This window comes from Coccinella septempunctata, chromosome 4 (assembly GCF_907165205.1).
Source record: "Coccinella septempunctata chromosome 4, icCocSept1.1, whole genome shotgun sequence".
NCBI lineage: Eukaryota > Metazoa > Arthropoda > Insecta > Coleoptera > Coccinellidae > Coccinella > Coccinella septempunctata.
Genome location: NC_058192.1, coordinates 3,474,433 through 3,499,918, shown reverse-complemented (window position 1 = coordinate 3,499,918; position 25,486 = coordinate 3,474,433). Strand labels below are relative to the sequence as shown.

The 25,486-nt window shown below is 37.7% G+C and overlaps 1 protein-coding gene across 10 annotated transcripts in view; it reads left to right on the top strand.

Moving 5' to 3' along the window:
- The window catches only part of LOC123312073 (protein abrupt-like), a 37,969-nt gene extending 13,427 nt beyond the window's left edge, over positions 1 to 24,542 (top strand). For 6 of the 10 annotated variants that reach the window (XM_044896273.1, XM_044896275.1, XM_044896272.1 and 3 more), the window contains exons 2-9: positions 926 to 1,469; positions 2,659 to 2,821; positions 8,889 to 9,089; positions 9,166 to 9,385; positions 9,467 to 9,523; positions 22,746 to 23,022; positions 23,095 to 23,343; positions 23,431 to 24,542. In XM_044896273.1, coding sequence (XP_044752208.1) covers positions 1,201 to 1,469; positions 2,659 to 2,821; positions 8,889 to 9,089; positions 9,166 to 9,385; positions 9,467 to 9,523; positions 22,746 to 23,022; positions 23,095 to 23,343; positions 23,431 to 23,887 — 1,893 coding nt within the window. In that variant the 5' untranslated portion in view covers positions 926 to 1,200 and the 3' untranslated portion in view covers positions 23,888 to 24,542. The other 4 variants (XM_044896280.1, XM_044896278.1, XM_044896281.1 and 1 more) reach the window with 4 other exon arrangements.
- Positions 24,543 to 25,486: the final 944 nt, after the last annotated feature.

Below are 25,486 nucleotides of genomic sequence, written 5' to 3'. Positions count from 1 at the left end.
AAAGGGGAGATTCCTCAAGTGAGTTTAAGAAAAGAAAGTCCCATAAACATGGGGTCGCAAACGTTTTGTTTTCGAGATACAGAGTGTTGAAGTTTGAATTTTTTTCAAGTTTTTTTCTCATAGTATCTACACTTCACAAGATATTCAACTGAAATTTGGCATAGATATTACATTTTAGAGTTCTCACCACGCGACATGGCAATCTCGATAGAAGATCTACAGGGTGATATTTTTTCTGGAACACTGCCACCTGTTCTTCTTCAGAACTTTTTTTTGGTGAGCAACTGTTAATTTGAAAAAATGTAAAAAGATGCTTCGTTCTTATACTAAACTTTTCGGTGTCTTGTAGTTTTGTCGTATCTACCAACGATTTCGAGAAAAAAAATTTTGAACGATTCTCTCGAAATCCTCGTGAAAATCCAAAATTTTTTTTCTCGAAATCGTTGGTAGATACGACAAAACTACAAGACACCGAAAAGTTTAGTATAGGAACAAAGCTTCTTTTTACATTTCTTCAAATTAACAGTTGCTCACCAAAAAAAAGTTCTGCAGAAGAACAGGTGGCAGTGTTCCAGAAAAAATATCACCCTGTAGATCTTCTATCGAAATTGCCATGTCGCGTGGTGAGAACTCTAAAATGTAATATCTATGCCAAATTTCAGTTGAATATCTTGTGAAGTGTAGATACTATGAGAAAAAAACTTGAAAAAAATTCAAACTTCAACACTCTGTATCTCGAAAACGAAACGTTTGCGACCCCATGTTTATGGGACATTTTTTTCTTAAACTCACTTAAGGAATCTCCCCTTTTCGTTTGCACGTTCAATTTAGGAAAACCCTGTATAGGGCCATATGGTCATAAATTCGATGAATTTTTGTCTCTAACAACGGAGTATCATTTCGTGACGATTCTTTCTGTTTCCAGATCACCTCAGGAACTTTCTCAGGATTGACATGTCAAATCTCCCCCATCGTTACCCCAAAACGTGAAGCCCCAACATAATTTCCCCATCCAGAGGTCCGCAACACTCCGTCAAAATTCTCCATCCAAACCACCTTCCTCCCGATCCCTCTGTCAATGCAGGGGAGATAGCAGAGCACCCTTCGCAGAGACCGGACGCGGTCTGTGCGAGTCAAAAGGGCAGTGGTGTACAGAACGGCATAATCATTGGCGTAGAGATTGCACCTTCTCAGTGCCCTATGGGGGCCGAGACCTCCCCAGAGCAGCAGTACTCGCTGCGATGGAACGATTTTCACTCGTCCATACTTTCTTCCTTCAGGCACTTGAGGGACGAGGAGGACTTCGTAGACGTCACCCTGGCGTGCGACGGCTGCTCCTTCACCGCCCACAAAGTCGTCCTTTCCGCCTGTAGTCCGTATTTTAGGAAATTATTGAAAGCGAATCCTTGCCAGCATCCTATTGTTATATTAAGAGACGTCCAACACAAAGATATGGAGAGTTTATTAAGGTGAGTTCGGAATGGAAGCAATTGGGAACTCCAACCACCCATATCAGATCTGATATCCGTCTCCAATATGTTATTTTAATTATTTTATTATCGTTTTTTTACTTTATTTAGTACAAGAGTTACTAGATTTCAAACATAACCTTTAATTTCATATCATAAATGATATTTTCTCTGAAAATTCAAACGCTCGTTCTTCTTGACAACAACATTCCTCTTATTCTTCTTCTTCTTCTTCCTTTTAGTATGTCCACGACTGCTTAGGCCATTCAGACAAAAACATTCCCTTCAGAATAACAAGCTCAATCTATGACACTACACATCTGTTATGTTTTAAGATTAATTCTATTTACAATCAGATGTTGTCTTCCCAAAATAAAAATTGACCTGTCTTGGCTTTTAAATTCTCACTCACGAAAGACTGAAACTTTCGGACGTCCCTCGTATATTCAATACCTGTTCAAAATCCCAATACAAACTTATTTGAATAATGATATTCACGACGAAATTCCCAATTCTTCGAAAGTCGATTCAATAATTCTATTACGTTTGCACCATTAAGAATCAATTGGAAAATTTTTCTGACACGTATGTCGAAAACAATTAGACCTCGAGATTATATTCAAGTTCGGTAGTTAATGTGAAAAGTCATTATTGAATCCCAGATGATTTCGGAAAAAATATTGAAATGAATAATACTTTTATCAGAAATGAATAATTCTTTCTATCTCTAGAATTAATAATTAGCCTTTTATTTGTTCAGGTTGGTTCGATTTAGGGATAAAACCAAAGTAACTTCTTGCCCAAAAATCTATAAATTCAGTTTCTAAACTATTCATACTTTGAAAGGGTCTACAATATAATAACAATTTTCAAGTAGAATCCCTTCAAAATATTAAACAATATCAAGACTTTTTTTCACATTGGCCAGTATGTCTTTCTTAGCATTAATATTTTACCAACAGTCTAATATCCTCACATCAAAGCGCATTTCTCTCATTGAGACTCTTTGGTAGTTTCGTTACTTGGCATCAAACCAATTCCTACCAAGATAAATTGTGAAAAAATAAATGTGGGCAGAATTTTTTTAGAGTATCTCATCATCGCCCATATTTCTGATTACTGTCACGAATCTCATTTGTTATGGTAATATTCATCAATGCAAAATTCATATTATGGACCTTTCTTCCAGGTTTATGTATAATGGTGAAGTGCATATAGGTCAAGAACAGTTAACAGATTTTTTAAAGACTGCACAAATGTTACAAGTGAGAGGATTAGCGGATGTCCCTGCTGGAGCGGCATCTGTTGGACAAAGACTGACCAGCACAACTACAGAAGACAAAATTTCACCTGTAAGTGATTCTACCTCTATATATGTATAATATTGTTGTTGAGATTTTGCTACGGAGGCAGAGAAACGTTGTCAGCAGAACATTGCTTTGAGATATGCCCACAAATAATGTATTGTGTTCACTATGGTGAAATAATATAAAGAATCTTAATAATAATGGGTGAAGAGTGATTGAAAAACAAATGCACTGTTCGACAAGGAAACGAAAATACCACCATGAAAACCTTTGCATATTCCTGCTAGGGAGAACGATCAGAAATACTAGACTCCCTAACAATTCCATATACGAATATAAATATATGCTCAGTAACGGTAATAACGTTTTATGTTTCTGTCATAAAACATGAAATAACCAGCCTTTTCCACTCATTACAATAATCAATCCCTTCTGTAAACGTGAAATGCCACACGCAATTCATTTCCATATTTTCGGTATGAACAGTCATTTACATTTTGATTCGATGCATGCGAAAACAGAAGTTGAATTACAACTGGCCGAATGTCCGACCGCCATTACAATAATGAAGAAGTTTTATCGGCAACATAACGATGATTGTGGTACCACTTTCATGATGGAATGGGACCAAGTTTATGATAAATTTTCATGTTTTTGCTTGGCAAAGACGGTCCTCTCGATGTGGGGAAAACTTCAATCTTGTCTAATAGTGGAAAACATGAATAATAAACAAGAGATATATCGAAAATGTCCGTTGTATGTCCAGAAATATCTTTATTGTAGGGAGATAACACTTTGTGGAACGTCCATTTGCTTAACTGCATAAATTTGTCTTATGCCATGAAAATGCCTCATGCTATTGAAGCAGAACGATTAGATTTCAAATTCTATCATTTATTTCTAAATAAATAGGTGAATTTGCACATTATGATACAGTATATTGCCTACAAATGTACGAGTCCAGAGACAAAACATAAATTTGGTTTGGAGTGAGCAGTTTGAGTTGGATTTTCGAAAGAATGAAGATCGTAGTTCTTTCAATCAGACACTATCGTATCGAGGTTAGACCGCAAAAGATAAACGACCCAGTAAAGTGAATGAGTCTGACGATAGTGAGGTGCCAGTTCTTCTTAAGCTTCTAGGAACTAAACGCGTTCGTTTTAGACCATGCAGGTGTAAACGTCTATCACCGAATGTCCTAACACATCCTTATCAAGGGTCCATCACTTATTAAATCTTTCGCAATCCGAAATTCTCCTCGGATTTTAATTACCTACCTACTCCTCAGCTGCCGATGGCCTACGTTCAAAAGAATAATTGTTTAGGATTTAATGGCCAAAGCGATCTCCATCTCCGTACACGATGGAGCCAACGGCTAAACCAGTTTGCTGCGCTAGTAATAATTTCTACCGTTTATTTGGATTAACATTAAATATATCGCCTCCAAATATCTTTAGGTACACGGGTGTGTTTCAGACCGGTCTTCATAGTCTCAATTGGGCCGGTCGGCTTCAATAACAGCTCCAGGTAGGAAAAAAGGTGAATTGAACACCTATGTACGAGCAACTTTTGTATGTGAGGTACCGGATAATGAAACTTCAAATTCTTTTCTTCTGTACACGTATCTAAACCGAGCACAATGGAATGGGGGGTATAGTTGGGTACACTCAGTATGCGAAAATTCGAGAATGGGAACTATTCCCAGGAATTCTTGCCCAACGACCATTCCATGTACCTCCGTCGTATATTGAGAACGTTTGTATGTACAGATGCTATGAGTATATTGATCAAATGCTCCCTTTTACCTAGAAATTTCAATCCGACGTGTGTATTGAAATTACCAGAAGTAATTTCCCCAAAGCTTGCCTCGTTTTCAATCGCTCACCATGTATATATTCACTCAAGTAGTCCAGATTCTCGAAAAATAAGATATATGTACTCCATTCACTTTTGTTTTAAATAGCACTCGGTTGGCCATGGAAATTTGACACATTTCACTCTGTATAATACGAAAATGTGGGGTTATGAAGCTTGTCAAAACATTTTTTAGTTTTAAATCCACGCTATGTTGCCCGTTCTACGTAAAAGTTTCTGTTATTACGTATTTTATCACAATGTCGAATCTATTCGGAAAATATGTGACGCACATAATTGAAGTTTATACAAACTGATTGAAGGCATACCAAATCCAGTTATTTGCATGGAAAATACAAGAGATCAGGATAATATCATAATATGCACTAGCTTGAGGAGAGTTAATGTTCGTTATCTTCCTTGGCTGAAGTTTCAATACGTTACATCAGTTGTGGATTTCAAAAATATTAACCCGAAGATGAAATGCATATGATGCAGTGGTTGGGAATGGGTATCTCCCGAAGGAATTAACAGATAATCACTAGAATGTTAAATTCTCCAACAAAAATCATCTTGCATCAATATAAGTAAAAGAAATCAAAGGAAGTTTCAAGTCAAGATGAACTTCATCCTTGAACAAAAATTTCACATGAATAAACAATTAACAGGATTGGTACCTTAAGACATTTACAATGTATAGGACAGGTCAAATGAAAAATAGAAAAATCGATTTTCGGGAACTTATTCTACGATGACATTCATCGAAAATCCTGTAGTAAACTTTTCGCATTAATTCACTTAAACATAAAATTTTCAAATGCCACTACTTTTTTGGGTCTCCCAATAGAAGGAAATTCTTTGTCATCCTCTTCATTCACAATCTTTCTGATTGTGGAAATATTCAGCTGAAATATAAGTCGTTTAGATTCAGATGAAACATTATATAAATTCTCTTACATTGAATATGTTCGCTACGGCCTGACGTATTGTGGATTTTAGAATATCAGGGTATAACTATTTGAATGAGCGGACCTGAATTCTAAATAGCACTTCCTGAAACCCTGTTCTTTTTTCAATCACTTTCGCCATTTTCGTAATAAAAATTGATATTAGTTGTGGCAACGGCGTTATGACATTAGCGACATTTCATGAGTGCCAACCTCACTCCGTTCTAGTTACAAAAACTTGAGAAAATTATTTCATGGCCAACCGACTGCTAAAATAAATTTGAATGGAGTATAAGTATAAAGTTCTTGTGTAAATTCGTAGAAAAAATGTAATTTTCCCCAAATTTATAGCTCTCCTGTAGTTATTGTTATACTCTTCCGTATAGTGATCGAATCTTGTTTGGTATGATGCATTTCGAAATAAGTTGAAGTCCTTGATCTCAGTTTTTTCCGATCTATTGATACAACAAAATTTTCAAGTGATTACAGCTTATTAAGGATAATTATTCGGTTTCATCAAAGAGTCGATACCTTTACAGCCGAAATCACGTACCTAGTCTCTCTGTATCCTTCTCGTATAAAGAAAGGATTTTCGAGTCATGAAAGGATATAAAAAAATTTAGGTCTTATCACAACTACATGGTCAAATCTGGACTCGTTTACTGGCCGTTTGAAACGCTGGTCAAATGACCAATAATTTTTATTCAATCATCGGGATGATCAAAGCAAAAAGCTGAAAGGATGCTTGCCAGATGATACTCAATTTTTGCACCAAATTTCATTGAGGAAGTTCTGTTTCCAGAAAATCATTTCTGGAAATGAAAAAGAGTCCGAAGTTCGACGCCCATAGCAAAAAGACTTTCAACTTCTCTTCACCCGAAACTAAATAGGTTTCTGCTTCCGTTCCTTAATTCTTGCTCGAGAATCGATAAATTAAAGTCTCGATATCGCCCGATTGAGTGCTACCTCTAATTATACAATTTTCGATATCCAAATAAAATCTCTAGAAACTTCCGTGTCATACAACCAACATGCTCATTATAAAATTAGAAATTTTATTTGAAGTTTCTATACGTCTACACCGGAATAGGCGGTCGTGGCATTTTTAAAACGGAATTTTATTCATAATTAAAATTCGAAATCAATTAAAAGCGGTCGTGACAATATATTTTCGGAGGTAAGGTGTTGTTTTATCCTCCATTTATTCAGATGGAGGACGAATCCGACAATTTTGTTATGCTTCATTTGCATCGAAATAACATGAAAAGATTCTTGGTGAAATTTGTAATCGTAACTATTCTGGTACATGACACTGCTAGGCAGAACCGGCTTCTGATTGATAAATACACTGGGAAGATCGCTCTTACCTTTCGTGAGAACAAGATTATAATGAATATTTGATCTCGATTCCGGAGAAACCTCGAGCTTTCAATTTTTTTTTGGATTGTTTATTGCCTTGCTCGTTCTGATGATAAATCGTCAAGGTGAATTTGGAGGATTTGTTCAAATATACAATTTTAGGTTGGTTCGTTTATTTCTCTAACATCAGAAGCAATTGACAAACAGACCATACCTATTATTCTTGCCAAATTCGTTTGCTAGATATATGAGAATATCAAGAATCATCCAGCAATCAAAAACAGTCATAATATAATGTATGGAAATAATCACCCATCTAAAATTCTAAACCAATCTCCAGATAACATATTTCGTTCATATACCGCGCCTACAGCAAGAATCTTGTTTTCATTTGTGACTAATGAAGCTGTCAGTGTAAATCCCCCGTATTGTAGAACTGTAAATTTCTGATACATACATTAATCTTCTCGATAGTTTTAATATTATAGGTACCAGATGAAATAAAACACGTCTGAATTCAATCTAACATAATAGATCTCTAACGTAGGTTACGAGGATGTTAAAAATTCAATTTAGGTGTTACCTCTGTTTCACAAAATAGTGGTCATCATATTGATAAGTAACACTGGAAGAAGCACAAGAAATTCAACATTATCTTGCCAACCAAGAGTGAATCTCAAATTTGCCATGAACTAATTTTCTCAAGTTTTTCTAACTAGAAAGGAGTAAGGTTGGCACTCATGAAATTTCGATAATGTCATAACGCCGTTGCCACAACTAATATCAATTTTTATTACGAAAATGCCGAAAGTGATTGAAAAAAGAGGCAGGGTTTCAGGAAGAGCTATTTAGAATTCTCATTCAAATAGTTACACCCTGATATTCTAAAATCCACAATACGTCAGACGGTAGCGAACATATTCAATGTAAGAGAATTTATATAATGTTTCATCTGAATCTAAACGACTTATATTTCAGCTGAATATTTCCACAATCAGAAAGATTGTGAAAGGAGAGGACGACAAAGAATTTCTTTCTATTAGGAGACCCAAAAAAGAGGTGGCATTTGAGAATTTTATGTTTGAGTGAATTAATACGAAAAGTTTACTACAGGATTTTCGATGAATGTCGTCGTAGAATAAGTTCCCGAAAATTGCTTTTTCTATTTTTCATTTTACTCGTCCTATACATTGTAAATGTCTGAAGGTACCAATAAATACCTAATTATTATTATTATGTCAATGTATTCGATGTCAATGTAGTCGAACAGCCACAAATACGCGCCAGTTGTCCTGTTAATTGTTTATTCATGTGAAATTTTTGTTCGAAGATGAAGTTCATCTTGACTTTAAACTTCCTTTAATTCCTTTCACTTATATTGATGCAAGATGATTTTTGTTGAAGAATTTAACATTCTTGTAATTATCTGTTAATTCCTTCGGGAGATACCCATTCCCAACTACTGCATCTTATGCATTTCATCTTCGGGTTAATATTTTTGAAATCTACAACTGATGTGACGTATTCAAATTTTAGCCAAAGAAGATAACGAACATTAACTCTCCTCAAGCTAGTGCATATTATGATATTATACTGATCTCTTGTATTTTCCATGCAAATAACTGGATTTGGTATGCCTGCAAACAGTTTGTAGAAACTTCAATTATGTTCGTCACATATTTTGCTAAGAACGGGCAACATAGCGTTGATTCAAAACCCAAAAATGTTTTGACAAGCGTCATAACCTCACATTTCGTACTATACAGAATGAAATGTGTCAAATTTCCATGGCCAACCGAGTGCTAAAATAAAAGTGAATGGTTTTCACAAGTACTTTCCTGGTACATCGATGCTGAAGCTTTACCCAACACGTTATGGTCCAATGGTTAGAAAACCACCTAAAATACTCCCTTCTTTCAACCCCTCGTAATTGGGTGTTTTTTTTTCCGCAGAACACATCGTCCTCATTGCCATGGTCAACGGAAAAACGGGAATACGAAGACAGAGGATCATCCCCGCCTCCTGCCAAGAGAGCGAGGAGTTCAGACAGGGGAGAAGCCACCCCAGACAGGCACAGAAGTCCTTCCAGAGGAAACGGTGACATGCAGGAATCACTGTTAGGACAAGCCTTGGAAGGCCCCACACCGAAGGAGGTAAGAACATCAACATCTGAAGCTTGTAAAATGATACCGGAACATTGGACAATTTTTTTTTTTCGATTTCCCTTAGCAGAAAATGAATTCAGAATCGTCGATGCAAGCCCACTCGACCGGAGAGGAAAGTAATAGCAGTGATACTGCAATGAGCGATCACCAGGATCCAATCACCCCAAAGACTGAAATTTCCGATTACCCCATGTTAGACGACCACCACCCCTATAATAGTAATGGGGGTTTAATGGATCAAAGTAGGCAGTCGTCATTTCCTGGTGCCCTTCTAGGATTACAAGGTAAATTTCTCGCAATATTCGAAGTATTATCCTGACGAATTTTCTGGATTTTGGTTTTACGAATTAATTTTTTTTTTGTAGGATTAGGAGGCCTCTTACCAGGACCCTCAGGAATGCATGGAACGCCAGATAGTTTTGGTGAGTAAATATTGTATAAAATATTATAGTTATCACCATATTGTGGTCCATAAACTAGCATTTTACGCTTGACGACATTGAGGGTGAAAGTCTTCGGGGTAAAACATCGAAATAACGATTTGCATTTCCTCCTAGCGAAATAAACACCAAATTCGTTCATATTTCTCCATCCCATTCAATTTTCGCTCGTGAAAGTACTCGGGGAATTCATCTCTGAACGTTAGAAATTCCCCATTCTCGCATTGAGACCCTTACGTCTATTTCCCTCTGGCTTTTCCCCTCTGGAATCCTCCCTCCTCCCGTAACATGTCCGTGTCACTTCTCTATTTTCTAATAACGCCGGCAAAAAGTCCGGTAGACGGCTCCTTTTTCGAACTGTCAGTCCCGTTGTGACGTAGTATCTTGTCACTGCCCCCTACGAGTGACGTTTCGTTCATAAGATCATAAAATATTAAATTTGCCGAAGATTTATGTATGTAGCTGGGATATCGAGCTTCCTTCAGCTAAGAAGCTTGACTTGAAAATGGGTTAATACTCACATTATGTTAACTGTATATTTTCGCAATTTGTCTTCCAAATGATGATCTTTTTCTTCTTATACAGGGTGGTCCAGATCGTAACCAAGAAATTTTAACCACGTATTCTACATCAAAAATAAGCCCTAGTTTGTCATATGTCGAGAAATGTTTCCTCTCCGAGATACGGGGTGTTGAAATTATAGAAAAAAAAATGTTTTTTATTAATAACTCTCACACTGCTTGAAATATTTTTATGAAATTTGAGAAATAGGTATTGAGCGTCAAGGAGCACTTTTTGCTTTATATCATTTCTTTTTTATTCTACCAGTGGCGTCCGTACTACAGCGAGACTGAATATTTTCAGATAAAAAATGATACGCCACTGGGTTTTCCCACAATAAAAATTACTATTTGAATCCTTATTCAATTTGGAGCAAATTCGGTCTCTTGACTTTTTGCTGTCCGAGGCACCGTTTCCGGTTAAAAAAATAAAACATATTCTCATGCATGAAGAAATCGCCAAAATTTGATATAGCAAAAATAGTCTTATTATTATTATGTACCTACTATATCAAATTTTGGTGATTTCTTCATGAATGAGAATGTGTTTTATTTTTTTAACCGGAAACGGTGCCTCGTACAGCAAAAACTCAGGAGACCGAATTTGCTCCAAATTAAATGAGGATTTAAATAGTAATTTTTATTGTCGGAAAAACCAGTGGCGTATCATTTTTTTATGTGAAAATATTCAGTCTCGCTGAGGTACGGACGCCACTGGTAGAATAAAAAAGAAATTATATTATGCAAAAAGTGCTCCTTGACGCTCAAAACCTAATTCTCAAATTTCATAAAAATATTACAAGCAGTGTGAGAGTTATAAATAAAAAACATTTTTTTTTCTATAATTTAAACACTCCGTATCTCGGAGAGGAAACATTTCTCGACATATGTTTATATGACAAACTAGGGCTTATTTTTGATGTAGAATACGTGGTTAAAATTTCTTGGTTACGATCTGGACCACCCTGTATATTAAGATATAATTTTCCATCGATATAGTGGTATTTATTTATGACAAAATGGATCCTGACAAAAATTATTGTGAGAAATTTTCCACATGAAAACCGAATTTGGCAGTACTGTCGAATTTTCCGGCTCACTAGCGAATGTTGGACAACACGATCCAGCTCACAAAGTTCACGCTGATACATCCAGCCGACTTGACGCCTTTTAATTGAGCGATTTCACGCCCAAATGGCATTTCGGACGGAATCGATGTGGGGTAGGAGAAAAATACGCGATATAAGCTGTTTTCCTCCCATCCACTCTTGCATTCTCCCCCCGTTCCCGGCTATTTTAAGAGAGGCAGGGATTTCAGCAACTGTCGCGCTCTATTCTGATGAATTCTCCCGTCATTATCGATTGAAATCGTGACTGTCTAACCGATTTTGGAGGACGCTGCAAATTTTGCACCTAATTGTTTCGAAGGCATCTCTTTCATGACTTTTCCTACCCTTACTCCACCCTGTCATGGGCCTGGAATGGGTGGAAAAGTGAAGAACAAGATTCCAATGCTTTTTTAAGAGACAAACTTTCAGAATATACAGGGTGAGCCTTTGACTCGTACGAATATTTAACAGTAGATTCTTGAGGTCAAAAGAAACACTTTTTTCCTATACCATTTTTTCCGATTCGGCCCTGATAAAAAGATATAGCCAATTTAAGTTTTCATAATGAGCTGTGCCATCTCTGGAAAAACAGAAACACCTTCAGAATAACTAGCTAAATCTGTGACACTACACATCTGTGGATTTTTCAAACAGAGTTGTATTCAGCCAAAGTACCAAATTTTTCAAATTTCACAGATACCTTTTAATTTTTGAACATCAAATTATTGGAAAACGGCTTATTATACGAGAAAATATGAGGAATACTTTTATTTTATAAAACGTTCAAATATTCATTAAATAAAGACCAATTTGGTTTCAAGAGTTGGGTTCTTTGAATTTTTGGTATTTTTATGGTACGTAATGGTCATAATGAGAAAACTGGAAGACGTGGGTTATATCTTGTGTTCGAAAAAGATTCATCAAATGAATGAAAAGCCATATTCCGAAATTCATCTCATTCGATAAAACCGTTCGTGAGATAAAACTAAAAATGACATTTTTAATGGTTTTTCGACAGCCTGTATCTTTTAAACAGAGCCGATTCTGTAAAAATGGTAAAGGAGAGAAGGGTTCCTATTGACCTCAAGAATCCACTGTTACATTTGTACGAGTCAAAGAATCACCCTTTATAAAGGGTGACCCATAAGTGAGCGCTGTGATTTATCTCTTCAATAGGAAAGGAATTTTGGTTTCAGCGAATTTCATCGAGAATAATTTTGAGAAAGATACAGTTTGTGACCACCTCAGCAAGCGAAATGAATCAAAATCATCGTACGCGATCCAGTTTCCATTGTTACGCGTTCAATGAAAAGCTTAGAGAATATGAAGTTATATACGACCCTTGTGATTTCATGGAGTCCCTGGACTCTTTTCGCCAGCTATCCTTCTTCCACTTGTATCTAGTTGCCGGAAGTCGGGCACGGTATATTGATTTATTCCACACTTGGCGAGCAAGTCCGAATCGCAATACCATCCACCATCCTCTCTTTGTCCTGGCTAGTACAAGGATTTACCAAGCGCCAGGGGCGCACTAGGTTCTCAGTCAAGGATCCCTTTTTGCCCTACCAAATACTGACCAATGATGATTAATCTAATTTCATTGTTGAGATAGATGAAAGATCAAGGAAATTTTGACGATCTCTACTTTATCTGTACAGGGTGGGCAAAATTCGTTGTCTACTGAGGGGATCTCGAGAACTACAGCAGCTAGAAGAAAACGGATGACATACACTGCGCAAAAAAATTAACGCACCTTATGGAAATCTCAAATTTGTTCTACAACTGAAGGTGTTCTCAATGATAATTATTTTTATCAGAATAATGCATGCATATGTTATCCACTTTCAACGGTTTTCTTCAATACAGATGTTTTTTCCCAGCAGGAATAAAAAAGATGATATTATCAGATTTTGAATGTATTGGCTCCATTCTAAAACCAGTTGTTCTCGATCAATTCTAGTGATCAATAGTTTTTCTTTCGTTTGATTTTCTACACTCGATCGCTATGCAACGCGAAACACGCAATTTGACCCAAGAGGAATGTGCCCAAGCGGTAGTTTTGCGAGAAGAAGGGTGGACATACACAAGAATTGCAGAAAGGTTTGGAGTTTCCCATACAAGTGTGTCCAGAATGTTGCAGCGATTCAGGGAGACAGGTATGAATGTCCGAAGACCAGGGCAGGGTAGACCACGGGTAACAACTGCCATTCAAGAACGTTACTTGAGAGTTTCTTCGTTGAGACAACGGTTTGCAACCGCTCGTCTCCTTCAAATTCAGCCTGAGCAAACTCATGAATTGCAAATTAGCACTCAGACAATAGGAAATCGCCTCAGAGAATATGATTTAAGGCCTCGTGTCGCGGCAAGAGGCCCAGCTCTTACCCCAGCCCATCGAAGGGCGCGTTTGGATTTTGCGAGGGAGCATATCCATTGGGAAGAGGCCGATTGGGAAAGAGTTCTCTTCACAGATGAGTCTAGATTCTGCCTCTACCATTGTGATCGACGTTCCCTTGTATACAGACGTCCACATGAAAGATATGCTCAGTGCAATTTCCTGAATACTACTGGTTTCGGGGGAGGATCGATTATGGTATGAGGTGGAATATCTTTGACTGCTCGCACAGACCTAGTGGTCGTTGATAATGGAGCTATGAATGCTGATAAGTATATAAGGAACATTCTTGAAGAGCATGTAGTGCCATTTGCCCCATACATTGGTGAAAATTTCATTTTTATGGACGATAATGCCAGACCCCATCGTGCGCGCATCGTTCAAAAAAGCTCGAGAATGTATCATCCGTTTTCTTCTAGCTGCTATAGTTTTCCAAATCCCCCCAGTAGACAACGAATTTTGCCAATCCTGTACAAGAATTCTACAAGAATAGGCTTTTATTCCTTGGCAAATAACCTTCTAATGCACCACATCACCACAGAAATCAATTCGTTGCATCATCCGAAGCTGATATCGCGTCCTGTCTGAAATTAAGGGCCCCAAAACAGACCCCTGAGGTACACCCTTCAAAATATCATCCAAATCCTTGGCGCTTTAGGGGTTCCTTTTACTACTAATAATTTCCAATAGTGTGACTACCAAATCGTGAAACGACGAGCGTCTTGGCCAAGGGGTAGGGGGGCTTCGTCACACACACGCATCCCTTCGTCTCCAGTTCGATTGTTTGGGTCAGTGGGTGGGTGCTCCGTGCGGAACGGAAGGGTGGGCGAGGGGTAATATTTCCCCAGGGCGTCGATAAGAACTCTAATATTGATAGTGGATGGGAGTGTGCGTGCGAATGGCATTCGATGGCGTGAAGTTGGCGATATTCACTATCCACTAGAGCTGCGAGATCACCTTCGCGGGCGGCAGGGAGGCTCATCGGGAGCGTGTTGATACCGGCGTCCTCGGTCAGCGTTAATGCCCATCGATTTTTTTGGGGCCTTGAGGTATTGTTTCCGATTCCGGAGAACTGGGACGGCCATTTTGGACGCGTGGATTTTCTTCGAATTGGTTATGACAATATGGGAATTATGGGATGCTTCCACGTCATATTTTGAGTTGTGGGCAGGCGCTGACCACCTTGAGAGAAGAGTACTGTTGGAAAAATATGACTAGAACACTTTTAAAGTTTCAAAATAATCGTTAATATGACGAAAAAAGAATTTCGTAAAACATGCTTTGTAAATCAATCAAATTTTCCGAAACTTTTTTAGGGTGTTCAGTCTCAATCTCTGGAACAAAATCATTTAAATAATTGAAATATCCGATTTGCCCTGCGTAAATTCTTGCACTTATTTGTCAGGAGCGAATCAAGTAGAAAAAATTGTTGCCTGACAATGAACTGAAAAAAAGAACTTTGAAATTATGCCAAATAAAAGCTACAATTCAGAAGATTAGCGAAAATTGATTTTCTTCTGATGAAGGAGTTCGATATAGACTCCGAAACGTTACTATACATAATTTCAAAGTTCTTTTTTCAGTTCATTGTCAGGCAACAATTTTTTCTACTTGATTTGCTCCTGACCAGTTAATGCAAGAATTTACGTAGGAGCAAATCGGTTATTTCAATTTTTTAATTGATTTTGTTCCAGAGATTCAGATTAAAAACCTAAAAAGTTTCAGCAAAATTGAATTTCAATCGATTTAATCAAATTCTCACTTAGCACAGACATCAAAATATCACTGTTCGTTTCTTTATTAAAAATTAAGATTAAAATGGTTCAATAATTGGTTCAATAATTGGTTTCAAAAATTGAAATAACTTGTTTTTTTTTGGAAAAAAATCAGTGATGAACAGTACAGCAGATTTATCATCGAAATTGCCAAAAAAATGAGTTGAAAATTCGATCGATTCACACAGTATGCTTTTAGGGAAAACCAACGTTTTTTAACATTTAAATCTGCACATAACGAAAGAACTGATTCAAAAATAATTAAATAAGCTAAACTCAGAATAGAAAGGCATTTCAAATGAAGTATCACCTACCCCAACTTCCCTATTCAAAATATAAGTGGTAGGGTGGTAACACTAAGGGTTGAAGCGATACGGAATTGTATATGACCTTAGAATATTTTCCCTGGAATCAAAAATCGATGTGTCCAAGCGTTCTTATAAAATTCACTTGGGACATTGGGAATTGAAATGTAAAAAAATCATATTTTGAAAACGACGGAGCTAGGGTTATCAAACCCAATAAGTAAATGATAATTTCCTTAGATGTTTTAAGATGTTCATTCTTTATTGAACGAATAGGTTCAACTATCTCTCTTTTAGTCTACCCAGAATGTGAAAGTTTTAATATTCCGACGTATTTAGAAATGTTTGACTGAATTGTCCCACTCCAGATGGTTAAATTGATCCACCTGGCTATAAGGGCGAATCCATATTTCAAGGAAACCCTTCAGGGGTGCATTCGACGCCTCGCATACTTGCATCCCTTCAATAAGATGGGAAATTGTCGTAGATCACCACAATTTCCGACTACCTACATTCAAATCCCTCCATTCAACGGCCGTACTAAGGCCATCTACCCTCGAATGATCGATCAGAGTCGGATATTTAGAAAGGCGATAATCCAATTTCGAATTTTCGAGTCCCGAATTTCCGGATCCGCCGGCAGGATGAATTGCGATTGATTTTCGTTTTCCCGGAACAGGAGGAAGGCTATTTTTCCAGTCGATCGTCTTTGCGGGGGCGGTGTGCGGATTTTCGACGGTGTTGACGCGTCGACGACGTCGTACGTCTTAATTTCGTTTCGGACGGTGCCATCTGTAGGCGTTCGTAGCGAACCGGGGCAGGGGAGGATTAGAAACGAAAAATTCCCGATTTCATCGAATTTATTCGACACATTTCTGGATTTGTTCGTTATTTACCAGAAAAAATATTATAACAACCCCTTTCGTGGTGCTTTCGTTGATAACAATGAAATAAAGGTTCTTTCTTTGTTCTGAACAAAAATAACGCTATTATTACCAAAATATAACAAAAATGTTTGAAAACCAGTCAGTGTTTTCTCCTCTTTCAGTTTTTATAGAATACTTGGGTTTAGAGCATTAGAACTAGGAAGTTTTCTTTGGAAAACATTACAAGCTTTCAGAGAATAAGGTATTCATTTGCATCTTGCGTGAAGATATGGTCATTTCAAGGAGTGGTAACTGTCCCTTGTCGTTTTGAAGCACCCTGTATCCTATATCTAAATTTTTCGGCTCTTGAGTTGGTACCCCTATATATTTCGAACAAATGTAGCATTCTACAGATACTTTTTCATGTAGAATGCATTGGCGTAGTCAAAGATTTTTTTCAGTCCACTTCAGTGATATGATTTCGACTTTTAAATATGAACCCCATGTTTTTTTTTTTACATATTCCAGTCCCATATTTTCTTTTGGTTCAGGAAATATAATATACTTCGTGTATCTAAATGTATTTCCAACAAGAAACTCGAAAACTAGTTAGGTTGAGTTGGCAGGTAGATTCTTGAGGTCAAAAAAACACTTTTTTCATATACCATTTTTTCCGTTTCTGCCTTGATGAAAAGCTATAAATATTTTAAGTTTTTGTAATGAGCTGTGCCACCCCTGGAATAACAAAATTACCTTCGGAATAACCAGCTAAATATGTGACACTACACATCTGTGGATCTTTTAAACAGAGTTTTATTCAGCCAAAGTACCCAATTATACGAATTTCACAGATACTTTTCAATTTTTGAACATCAAATTACTCTAAAACGGCGCATTTTACGAGAAAATATGAAGAATACTTTTATTTTATAAAACGTTCAAATATTCATTAAATAGCGTCCAAATTAGTTGAAAGAGTTGGGTTCTTTGAATTTTTGGTATTTTTATGGTACGTAATGGTTATAATGGGAAAACTGGAAGCCGTAGGTGATATCTTGTGTTCGAAAAAGATTCATCAAATAAATGTAAAATTATATTCCGAAATTCATTTCATTCGATAAAACCGTTGGTGAGATAAAACTAAAAATAACATTTTTTCATGGTTTTTCAACAGCCTGTATCTTTTAAACCGAGCCGATTCGGAAGAAATGACAAGAGAAAAAAGTGTTTCTTTTGACCTCAAGAATCCACAAAAAATATTTGTACGAGTCAAAGACTCACCTTGTATTATCTTCTAATTGACAAGGTTTCGGATCATATTAATTTTAATTTAGCTTCACAAAACCTAAATGCGATGCAATTCATATTGGAAAATTTTTCATCTAGAATGAAAGTGATCTTCAAAGTCTCTCATAACCTGACACAACATAGAAGCAAACAGTTCTATATGCAATATCAAATTTTCAATCCAAAAGACTGCAAATAACTTGACCGAACTAGTTTTTGAGTGTTTTCATTGGATTTCATTAGAGACACGACATATATTCTGAATCAGAAAAGATATGGGACTGGAATATGTAAAAAAACAGAATTAATATTAAAAAATAACTAAAGAGTCCACTACTATATCACTGAAGTGGCAGACTGAAAAAAATCTTCGACTACGTCATTGCATTCCTCATAAAATTGTGTCTGAAGAATGTAACATTTTTTTTTCGATATCTCCCATTAAAAAAACGTTTCCTTCGTTTGCTACGCCCATGTTTTCGTACAAGTAATCACCCTTCGAGTTCAAGCCGCATCTTCGACAAATACCCTGTACATCCAAATACAACATTTCATCCCTTCTCCGAGTGTTCAATATGGCGGCGCACCCAAAATAAAAACGGCAATAAGTCCGTTTGCTTTTCTGGCCGACCAATAAAATTAACGTTCGAACGGTACGTAATCTGACGACATTAAACTGAAATACGGCTAGTCCGGCCGTAATTTCTCAAAATACACCGAAGCCGGGTGGGTTTTTATCAGAGGGCATAAGGCAATAAAGTGCGTTATAGCGTCCAGGCACGAACAGTCGATAACGAGTCCTGTATTACGGCTGATACGGCCTAGTAATGCCAATGCCCAAACTATGCCGCCCCCATTTCCCATTTTCCGCTTTCCGCCGCTACCCCTCCCCCTTCCGTACCGTCTTTTTTCCACCCCCTCCCAACCCCCCCCCACTACGCCGCCACGACGGTCCGTACTCGCTTTATTCAGATAATGCGAGAAACGGCATTCGGTAAACTTTTCGTTTTTCTTGTTTTCGTAGGGCGAAGAATCAGCCTGATAAACGGGCCCCATCCCCAATGTATCCGGAATGTTTCCAAGGAGCAGGACCCGACTTATTGATAAAACGCCGGAATTGAAGTCGGAAGGAATTTGATTGATTCGCGTCTCTCCAAATGAACGTCTTCGTAGTAGGCTGACTCTGTTCGTCGCTCATTTGGAAGAAAACATTTGTTTCGATGGTTTTTTCTATGACCAAGGTCATCAAGGGGTGTAAATTTGAGGGGGTTGCATTACACTCGCCAAAGAGCTTTCGTATAGCTCCAGAATTCTATTGACCTCCAGTACCTTTGCTCCACTGCAAGCTTCTCGTCTAAAGTATTTTTTGAGTTGGCTAGCACTGGTAAGGCATTCTGTCACCAGGTCATCTAGAGTTTCATGCTCGTCCCCACAGAATCTGCAATAGCTTCTGCTAGACCCATTCTCATTAGCTTCTTCCTTAGACAACAATGAGGAATCCAGTAAGGATGTGTAGCAAATCCTTGCTAAGATCCAGATACTTCTTAGATCTCGCAATGTTGAAGAGCTCTTTTCGGAGTAAAGATATTTATCCACTTCTGCTGTTTTTTCTGCTGAATAAGTGTATCAAAATCCCCTGTCTAGAAATTGTATACTTACCCAGCAAACACTGAAATCCAGCCACCTTATTACAAAAACTGTTGCTTCACTTGAAATGCAGCGATAGTCACTGTAGAGCAATGCTGCATTTCAAATGCTGCAGTGGTAGTGCTGTAACGGTATCGAAACGGATCCTTACTTGGTTTGTATATTCCAATAAAAATTGATTCAATCAAACAAAACTTTTATTCATCGAATAAAGTATGCATATACAATAATTTATATGAGATAATAAACTAAATATCTATCATAAAAAAAAACAAAACTGTAGTGACAAAATAAAGATGGAATGAAGATTATCAGAAGCTTATAATATATGAATATGAGTTTTTATTCAGTTATCTCTCTCTGTGAACTTCTCATACCATCTCTCGTACATTCTTCTCAACTATGTTTTAACTAACACATCATCACGTGAAAATGCTCTTCGCATACAACGAAAAACAGAGTAAAGTCTGCAATATTTTACACAGTTCAATAGTTTTCCACACACAGTTCACCTACTCAAAAAATCTTCACTCTCTATCCAAATATAATCTAATACAGTATGGCCAATACAGAAACTGTACAGTAACCGTATATCAAATACTGCATTTTTAAAATGCAGAATTATCAATACAGAAACTGTAGTATCAGTACAACAATTACCTACTGCACATGTGGCACTTGTAATGTAGTATCTGTACAGTTGCTGTATGTTGTGTTTGTTGGGTAATCATACAGGTTTCGTAAATTCGTGAATTATTCAGTATCTTGTTCTCAAATTTACATCCACCACAAACATTTTGCAAATGGTTCTTATCTCACTATAGGCTGAAATATCTATACATATTCGTTGTTTCGGATTGCTCTGCAGCCATAAATCTACTGCCTCTTGTACAGTTTTGGCATTAGATATCGAGAAATCGTTACGTAAGCAGACCTCAGCGATTGCCCGTCCGATAATAAAACATCTGAAGAAAACAAATACGCGGTTATTAGAAAAATTTATGGGCAATAAAAAGTTGCGGATGTTCTGAGGAACCGGACTTTCCTGCTGAGATAATGGCCCATTTGGTAATTGGACGAGATGATATATACTCAAAAACCCATTCCGCGAGATGGGGAAAAAATCATACGAAGAGGATTCATGAGATTTCGGAAAACGAACTTTGGGCGGTCCATAAACGGCTCGGTTTTTTCATTGCGCGTCGCGAAACAGTAAAAACTGATTTATAATCTACAGCAACTCAGGTAAACTTGATCCTGAAGCCGCTGAAACATTTGTCAACAGAATATTTCCACTCGTACGTATATGGGTGAAAACAACAACGATTCAAAGCGCTAACTTGACATTTTATCTGGATATTGGTACAGCAGAAGCAAAGAATTACTTTTAGACCCTCAAAATTCCGTAGCCTACTTGACGATGATTTTTTTTAACAAATGTTGGTATCTTCACGCAAATCAAAATTCAAGAGATTTATTGGTAAATGACAAGAATTCCTGGAAAAAGTAGAGTGATAATACACCGAAAGAAAGTGTCTGATAAAAATATCCCACCCTTAAACCTTTCATATGACTCACCCTGTCTTCCTTCTCTCTAATGATTGATTTGTCCTAATGCCGCCTCTGTTTTTTCAGGGGCGGCGACAGAAATGGCGCTAGGGTACCTGTCACATCCGACCAAACCTCAGTGTCCACACTGCCTTCGCTTCTATTCCAACCCTTGTAACCTGAGACAGCACATACGAAACGTTCATGGCGCGCCCATATCTGAAGCGGAGCAGCTCAGTTGTGAAATCTGCGGGAAAAAAGTCAAAACCAAACATTACCTCATGAATCATCAGTTGAGGATGCACGGAATACGGAGAAAACAAACTAATAACGTAGATTTTAGGTTCACGTAAAATGTTCTTGAGATTACGTGTCAAGAGAAATTATTGTAAATGAAAACATACCCCTATATGATACCAAGACATCCATCCATATGTTCTTTTTTCGAGAAACGCTGACGGTTTTGGCTTCATTCTTTTGGCGTAACGTGTCAACCTCTACTTTACCGACGAATCCTATTATCTGTCACTCAAAAATGCAAATCTCATGGGCAACCACAGAATTAGAAGACAATTAGACACTATCTTTCCGAGAAACTTTTGCCTTTAATCGTTGACTGTTTGACACCTTCTAATTCTGTGGTTTGGCATTACAGATGCCAGCAGCAGGACGGGCATAGCGCCTCCTTACCCCCAGCAGGAATATGTCGAGCCTACCGCCAATGTCAAGTATGAGTGTCCACTATGCGACATGATATTGTCTAATCCGAACGAAGCAAGGCAGCATATCGATCAGCATTATCCTAGAGACAGTCCTTATTGTCCAGTGACCGAGTGCGGTAAAAGATTTTCACATCCAAACTCTGTGCGGAATCACATGAGATCGAAGCACGCGAAGCAGTGGGAAATAATGAAGCACATAAAGACATTGTGACATTTTCCGAGTGAAGAAACCGAAGAGTAGTTGTTTTATGTATATTTTTTTAAACTTGTACATATAAAGCATGATTTAGGAGGAAATGTAACTTAGTTCTATTGATTGTTGCAAACAAATTCAAAGAGAAAAATTTTGACTTCTCAAAGAAAGAGAAAGAGGGAGATTCACCTAATTTTTCAATTAATGATTGAGCGCATTTCCCCATTTTCGAACCTGTGAAGCACGACTAGTAAAAACCAACAATAATCCCCAAAAATAAACAAGAAATGGTATTGAATGCAACCATTCCTAAAGCAGTTGAATCTTTGATTGAATATGAAAATATTTTTACTTTCTTGTAATCTCCCAATTTCTATGTTTCTTTTGTATTTTTCCTTTATTTGATTTAGTGATGTGCCATTTCAGTTTAGCTATGCTTTATGAATAGCTGTTTATATTTTGTCGACAATAAAAACAGAGATATGAAGTTTGTTCCTTATTTTCATGGTTCCTGTAATTTTTCCTAATACTCTAGTCCATTATGAGTATTTTTTTGTCTTAGTAAATGAGTCAATAAATTTCGATTCTTTTTATATACTCCCTTAAATATGGATCATTTCATTTCAACACAAAGCTTAGGCATGAAGAAAATTTAAACCTTCATGAGTTAGGAATTCTTCAACAGTAGTTATAGGTACCTTCGTGGGTTAAGCTCAAATATGAGAGTGAATCTGAAGAATAAATTCCGGAAATTTCGGTCCTATGTGCAAAAATTTCAAAACCAACGTTTTTTTTTTCAGTATCTAGACGTTCCTTGGACATGATGCGAGTGAGGGCTACAGACCCTCGTCCCTGTCCAAAATGTGGTAAAATCTACAGATCTGCACACACTTTGAGAACTCATTTGGAGGATAAGCACACGATATGTCCGGGTTACAGATGTGTTTTATGCGGTACCGTGGCTAAGTCCAGGAATTCATTACACTCACACATGTCAAGGCAACATCGAGGTATCAGCACGAAAGATCTACCAGTTGTTCCAATGCCTGCCCCTTTCGACCCAGAACTAGCAAGCAAGTGAGTGAAGATCCTTCCTTTTTATTCATCTATTCCATGAAGATATGAAGCTCACGATTCCCATTTTTCTAGATTGTTGGCTAAAGCTGGAGTCAAAATCAGTGCGGCAGAACTCAGAGCCAGAGCATCACCGACAGGTCCTCGGAGATCAGACGTGAAACTTGACGCCAAAAGCGCCTTTTCTGGAGGGGTCTCAGAGGGTGGCAGTTCGATAGGCGGAGACAATGACCCAGAAGACCTAACAACGTCCAGCAGGTATGGTGGAATGGATCTTGGAATATCCCCACCTTTAAATCATCAAAATAATTACAAATTCAATAGGTAAATTAGTCACGATGAATTTCTCACCCAAGAACGAACTAAATCAATGATCAAATCGACTAATAAATCCATTTCCAATGTTTTCAGGTACAGCTCAGCTGGACAAGCAGTCGCTGCCAAAAGTATAGACTCAATTGCTCAAAACATGTCCAAGGAGCCTTATCCAGGACCATTACCACCGCCAGTTTCGGGCGCCAACACCACAGGCTCCGCCATTTTAGACACCTACCTTCAATTCATAACCGAAAATAGTCTGGGCATGGGCATGATGTCTGAGCAAGCTGCAGCAGCCGTTCATGCTGCCAAATTGGCTCAGTTGAACGCGATGGGTTTGGACAAAGCGTCGCAGCATCACTTCCTGGAGAAAATGCAGCAGCAGATGCAAACTGCCAATGATTTCCTCATGAAGAGGAATGATGACATCAGAAGGAACGAAAATGACATTAAATTGGAGAGAGGAGAAGAGGGAGAGTCTTCAGGAGGAGAAGATGATGATTACAGTGATGAAGAGGCAGAACCAGAACAATTGAAAGCGTCCGATTAGTCAGTGGAATCGGACAGGGATGAATATCAGACTGTTAATCAGATGAATCCTTGAATTCCATCCATCTACCTCAGTTTAACGGAGTAAGAGTAGGAACACGTCTTGAAACTCATCTACTTATACGATTCTATAAACTAGAACATTTGAAAATTCCATCCGTCTACCTCAGAAGTAGTGTTTAGTAGAGAAATACAAGATTATATGAATAGGATTTTCACATGTATACGGTACATAAAAAGTGTATACTAGATAAAATTACGATTGAGTATAATTTGATGTTGAAAAATACTCATTTTCGTAAATTATTTTCGAAAAAACGATGTAAGTAACGTTACTTTGAACGTAGTGTAAAATTAATAGTAAACGTCCTTCTCTAACGAGAAAATTGTCCAAAACAAGGTTCAACTATTGCATCTCGAGTAGTGAGACCAATTTAAACCCAAAGTTACATATTGGTAGTCAGAAGGCTGACTATCCTATCCAATTTCGTCTAGAAGTATTGCTAAAATATAACTCGGTTTTTTTCAGTAATTGGTTTTTAGTCCAGACCATCTAAACATTGTACCTAGAAAAAATTTCGAAGTTAATGGAACTTTTACAGGTTGTTTGGTTTTGGTGATGCTCTTGAATCATTCTGTCAAGTTTTCCAATTTGAGGACTCTGTGCTGACTCGGGAAAAGCCTAAAAATCTCCAAATTTTCAGTTTTTTGCTCATAACTTCTGAACTAAGAGGTTCTCGACCAAAACGTTTATTTGCAAAATTGTGGAGGATTTAATTGGCTACAATTTGCTCTTCTGGTAGTAGGCTTCTTTCTTCGAAAACCCCAAATCATTCATCAGCACCAAATGATGGATGTCCTTTTCTGTAATGACGACACAAACCTACTCCTCGGCAACTGACACCATGGGCATAGCCAGGGTTGAGTTTCGGGGGGGGGGTTGAAATGAAATTTTTCTGATTAACATATAAAGTAAAAGTAAGACCCTTTGAAACTGATATTATAGTAGAGTTCCACAATTACATCTCGGAGGAAAAAGAGCGAGCAGACTTTGCTCTAATTCGTAGATAGACGTAGATCTACGCTATGATTGGACGGTATTGACGTAACAGATGGAAAAAATGCGATTCTGGTACGAGGCAAATGTACCTATATAATATTATTTCGACACAGATCGGCATATCTGTGTCTTCTACTGCCTGCTTGACTTGGATGCTCTTGGTTTCCAGTTCACCTTTTAGCATCGTTATGAAATGACTTTTTTGTGTCGTTCGGAAGGAATTTTGCCTGCTTGATGAGGCTAACTGGTTGTCTTGGAGAAAACAAATTTAGTGAAGGTCTTTCACAAGGACCTCCGATAACGTTCTGCTGCATTGGTGCTTTGGTAGCTGATGCGCCACTGGAGTTATCATAAACCACTATAGGGCGCGGTTCTCACTGTGGCGATATGATAAACGATGCAACATGAGCAATCTTTTATCGCCCGATGCAACTTTTAACCTCGCAACACTCCAGTGCACACTAAAGCGGTAGCGATAACGCTTAATCAGTGGGGGCTGGTCTGCGAGGGCTATAGGGCTACAGCCCCCCATACAAGAAA